Here is a 5,152-nt window from a genome sequence, read left to right as displayed (position 1 = left end):
GACCGCTGTCCAGCCCCAGATTTTCTGTTTACCCCCGCAACTGCCATTTATGTCAGGTTTGTCCTTATATTGCTGGATCCCATACGTGAGCTCACGCGCGCACAATGTCTTAAAAAAGTGCTCGTCTATAAAAGCTCGGTTACAACAAGAATCCCATAGCCCAGCGGCTACAATATCCCTGTCATTCCTGGAAAATTTAGCTGGCACCCAGGTGAGAGATGTGAACATCCTCTTTGTGGGTGGCTGCAGCATTCCTTGCTGCTTCATTGTTTTCTCGATTACTTTCATTGACGTAGAGACATCCTCTCTGGCCAAGGTCTTAGCCATGTGGATGTCGTCAGAAACCCAAGTGTTGGCGACTTCCGGTAGGGAGTCCCTTTCAAATGTGGTTCTGTTTTTGTAATCGAAAACTCCGTGTTGCTTGCACCACACACAAGTTGGCTGACGACACGGGTCTACGCATAATCTGATGTCCTTTGCTAGAGGTCCATGAGAGCAGTACTTGGAAAACACAATATCTTTTCGCTTGGGTCTTAGGTCCTCTCCTCCGGACTGTAAGCTTCTCTCGAGTGCTCTAGCTGGTCTGATTTCTACTCCGTTCATCGTAACCAGCGTCACCACCCAAGTCCAAGGTCCGCGCGTTTCTTTGGATTCTTCCGGCCATACGTAGCTTACCATGTCACCTACCTGGATCCTGGTGTCCGGATTGTCATCATAGCGCGGAGCTGGGCCCATGAGAGTTTGCTTTCCGGGCACTTTCATGTTTGTTACTGGTTGTGTTCTCTGGCAGTAGGTCTCTGCTGGTTCCTCTTCCTCTAATTTCGGGCGCCTCTCCTGTGACTCTGCCAATCCTTGTGCTGTTTCTAATTGACTCACGTCTTCAACAACAATTTCAGCAGGTAACGGAGCTACCTTGGCAGGTAATGGAGCGTCACGACTAAGGGTCACGCCCCAGCCTTGCGCTGGCTGGCTCCGGCTCCACCCGGGTTCTCCTGGAGTGTCCCACCCATCGCGGGTCCCCCCTGAAAAATTCGAGTGCGACCTCGCACGTTTTCTCTGACGGCGACTAGGCTCGTCTCTGCCACGCTTGGCTGCTCTCGTAATAGGCGGACTGAAATTCCGACGCATCCTCTTCTTCAATACAGAGGAGTATCGGATGCCATTTGCATGCGAGTCCTTTTGCATTTCTTGAAGAAGTCGGTAGCTCTCATCTTCTTTTTGGAGTCGTTCCTGAAATTTCCGTTTAACACGCAAAACTTCGTCTGCATGGGTAAATTCACTTCGCCTGCATAGGTAGAGGTCACGCACAGCTTCATCATCAAGGCGATGGCTGCGGCACATATCATGCAAAGCTTCGTTTGCTACGGTAAAATTTGCACTGCCTGGCAGCCTCAGTGGCTGATTCCTTATACCTGCGTCTGGATCATCCTTTGGTGGCTCTTCAGGTGGACTGCCAGTACCATTGGCTCCTCCTTTGGGCTTCTCTCTATCTCTCCAGCCTTTAGGCAGAACGGCGTCCTTGCCTGCGTCAATAACAGCCTTACGCACTGTCATCACGTTCTTTGGCAGGTTACCATGCTGTTTCATCCAAGAGCATGGAATTCGCAGATCAACTTTAACATCTTTCTTTTGTTTTAATCCTGTTTTCATGTGGAAGCTTCCACAATTCCAACAGACGAGACTTGCTCTAACAATCTCGTTATCATCTATGACCAAATCAAACTTCGCTAAAAGTTCAGCCGCTTTGACCCTAGCTTTGTTTGCATATTCTTGACCTGATTCACTTTGCCAGAATTCAGGATCCTTAGGTCCATTTGAGTCTGATTGATTCGTATTCGACGCTGCCCCTGCTCCAGGACGTGGTGCTCTGGGCACTGGTGGGGCCTTACTTTCCCGTGGAGACACTTTATAATTCTTCACACCGGGTTTCCATTCGCATGATGCGCTTCCTACATTGATGCTGGTTTTCTCAAGAAAGTACTTGGCATACAATCTTCTCTGGTGGTCCAATTGCAGCTCGTCTTCAAATTTTCTTGCTTGAAGCTGTATAGACATGATGTTGGAGTACAAGTGTTTACGTTCACCCACCCTTGCATCCTTCTTCACTGTCAAATATATCGGTTCGATGTAACCATCCATCAAAGCCATGCACACCTCTTTCTTGTTCGACGCGTCAGCTATCTCTAAGCGTTCTATTTTGTTCATAAACGCTTGGTGGTACTCGCTGATAGTGCACTTGGCTAAGTCCGGTACACAGTAGGGTTGTGTCACTTTCTTTAGCTCTTCATACTTATCCTGCTGGTCAAATATCGAATCCTTCTCTGCTGCTCGTTCCACGTCCATTAGGTACGCTTTTTGAAACAGGGTAAACATCTCATCACACATTTTCTTTCTCTCGTACGCAGATTTCATAATCAAGTGTGTGGTGCTTTTACCCAGATTGGAGAGTGTCCGAATCTGATCCGCAGTTTCCAAAGTCACCGGTGCCACACATTGAGTATGTGCTCCAAACTGCGTTAGTTTGTTTTGCAACGTACTCTCGTCAAAATGCGTATATTTCTTTGAATTTGAGAACGAAGCTGTATAAATCGCTTTCTGTGCTAGTGAATACCAGTTTATCAATTCGCTTTTTGTCATCTCCTTAAACAACTTCTTAGGATCTGGGACTGGAGCGGGTAAACCAATACAACCTGAATCACCGTCGTTCAACGGTTCTTTCATCCTGTTGGACTGGGCTGGCGAAATGGATTCTTCCCTTTTCTCCGGAAGGTCTGGCTCTTCTTTAGTTTTAGGCCTGGGCGTTGACGGGGGTACTTCTCCCGTCAACGATCTTACGAGAGCAGTCTTGCCGTTCGCGTTTCCCGAAAGTGTCGGATCTCTGGCTGGTTGTGCATATGGGCCAAGCCCTTCAACTCTGCTGGGGTCAAGCCCTGTAATAAAGGACTCTGTTTCCATCCATGTCATTTGGACCTCGCATTCAATCATGCCAATTTTCCCTATTGTTGCCAATCTTACTCTTTCAGTTAATTGATCATCCATGAAAGTTTTTTGTTTCAGACTGAGCGCCTTGTTTTTCAAGGCCTCTAGATAATCTCTCACGACCAACGCGTCAGGGGCGTTAGCCTGTTCAATGGCCTGTCTGACTCGAGGAATCACCGTACCATGATCGGTTGCCATACTTCTTAATATTGCATCAATTTGGGTCACATAGCGAAGCCCATACAGTTTTATTTGGTCTTGCCTCTGCGACGTCGAGTCGCTCTGGCGGCTCGATAAATCATCATCTCCTGCACCGTCTTGAAGCGGCGCTGGTGATGGGGGAGGGATCGCTGGGACCGACAAGTCCGCTTGCGAAAATATGTCACCTAGTATTTGCATCTGTCCTTCCGAGACAGTACGTGGCTGTGACTGAACCGTTGGTTCTCTCAGATCTTCGTCATCACTGTCCATCGTTTCAGGTGCACGATATCCTCGTAATCCTGTATTGAGATCAAGCGGTCTTAGGACCGCACCTATCTCTGATCTAAGTGTGGGTGCTAAGACTCCGGCTTCTGTATCTGGTTCTTGGAAACCTGGCCTGTCGAACCCCCACTCAGCGGTTGACGCTGACTGAGTGGACTCTGAGGACTCCAGTTTCCGGTAGCTGGGACCAAAATATGGAGGTAACTTGCCCTCAGCCTGACTCTTGGCTAGGGTATGGTAAAATCTAGTTAGTAGACTCCCTACTCAAGTAGGCAGCCTAATCTGCGATCGGGCTCTCTGTCCTCAATCGCTGGAGTTAAGTGAGTAAGAAAGAAAAGGAGCAACGTCATAGAAATCCAGATATGTATCCTTCGTCGCTCGCTATGACTGTCTTAAAGCCAGGTTGTAGGTACAAGACCACTGCGCTGCCAACTTCAAGCTAAGTTAGTTATATATGAGTTACCTTAGGCCAGTCTCCCGCCACATTCTGAGACAACTCGAGCTATCTACTTTGCACAATTCAACTTCGTAAAGTCATCCTGGAAACCCAACGGTATACCACTAAATACAGGCATCTTCTACAGTGATAATGCCTATGTGGTAGCACTCTTTGCCTTTGGCTAGGGTCCGTACACAGAACGAACGGTTCATTATTCGGGATTCGGACAAATGATAATTGAGGGGGTTGAACGATGGTCGAACGATATCTGACGCTGCGTTCGGCATGTTCCGGGCCACTGTGGAAGAAACTGAGAGCACTTCGCCGTACGAAGTCGGGGTCGGCGGTCTCGAAAAGTCACTCCATGTCGAGCGAGAGGCAGCAGAAGTCGAACACGCCACGGTGGGCGCGTCGCGCGGCGCTGGGGGGCGGGGAACAGAGATCTCAGCTTCTGCGTGTTCCCCCACGAGACGGACTGAAGTTTCAGGATCTCTGACCCCGAGTTCCTACTGCGAACTACTCTCGTTTTCTTCCCCTGTGAACCATAACATGCCCAACGCAGCGCCAGAGATCGTTGGACCATGCTCGAAACTCAGCACGCTGAGATCTCGTCCGACCAATGGGATCAGCGGATTGGATTCTTGGATATATATATATATTTCGTTCTCTACATGTCGCGGTCGACTCCCCCCTGAAACTCCGTTTAATTCAGGGTTGACGTCTTCGGCCCCGGCGCCTGGCCGGACGTGTCCCAGGCCCCCCTGGGACGTGGGTGGCGCGGGGGCGCGCCCGCGGGGGACGGTCCTGGCCGCCTCCAGCGGAGCGAAGCGCTGGAACCATTGCGTAGCCAATCAGCGCCTCGCCTGAAATGCGCAATTGGCGCATTTCAGCCCAGATACAGCCGCTCGAAATCGACATCGGTGTCGATAGCGTCGTTTGCATGGTCTGCTGATCATGGGTTTTGGACCATGGCGCGCACTCTCTACTTCTTCGCGCACAGCCGAAGGTGCGCCGCGAACGTGGCCGGTTCTACGGGCAGCCCGTCGTCGTTGCCGCCGCGGGGCAGCCCTTAGTTGGGGGCCGTCGGTGGACGCTCGCGGAGTCGCTGAACGTCGGCGACTTCGTGGCGCTGGAGACGGGCGACTACTGGCGCCCGCAGCGCGAGGGCGGCGGCAGCACGCACGCCTTTTTGCTCGCGCGCGTCATGGAGCAGCGCGGGAGCGGCGGGAAGGGCTACGTCGTCGCGGACGA

General features: G+C 50.9%; 1 protein-coding gene across 1 annotated transcript in view; it reads right to left on the bottom strand.

The window, feature by feature from the left end:
• Nucleotides 1-4,037, bottom strand: part of AURANDRAFT_67350 (hypothetical protein) — a gene marked incomplete at both ends in the record, with an annotated part of 7,917 nt that extends 3,880 nt beyond the window's left edge. The window contains 7 exons of the mRNA XM_009042765.1: nucleotides 96-1,285; nucleotides 1,309-1,361; nucleotides 1,461-1,523; nucleotides 1,549-3,123; nucleotides 3,294-3,365; nucleotides 3,415-3,689; nucleotides 3,980-4,037. Of these exons, the coding sequence (XP_009041013.1) occupies nucleotides 96-1,285; nucleotides 1,309-1,361; nucleotides 1,461-1,523; nucleotides 1,549-3,123; nucleotides 3,294-3,365; nucleotides 3,415-3,689; nucleotides 3,980-4,037 (3,286 nt within the window). The remainder of the gene's footprint in view (nucleotides 1-95; nucleotides 1,286-1,308; nucleotides 1,362-1,460; nucleotides 1,524-1,548; nucleotides 3,124-3,293; nucleotides 3,366-3,414; nucleotides 3,690-3,979) is intronic.
• Between the last annotated feature and the right edge of the window lie 1,115 nt (nucleotides 4,038-5,152).

This window comes from Aureococcus anophagefferens, assembly GCF_000186865.1.
Source record: "Aureococcus anophagefferens unplaced genomic scaffold AURANscaffold_37, whole genome shotgun sequence".
NCBI lineage: Eukaryota > Pelagophyceae > Pelagomonadales > Pelagomonadaceae > Aureococcus > Aureococcus anophagefferens.
The sequence above is the reverse complement of the archived record's forward strand: the minus strand, read 5'-3'. Positions and strand labels throughout refer to the sequence as shown.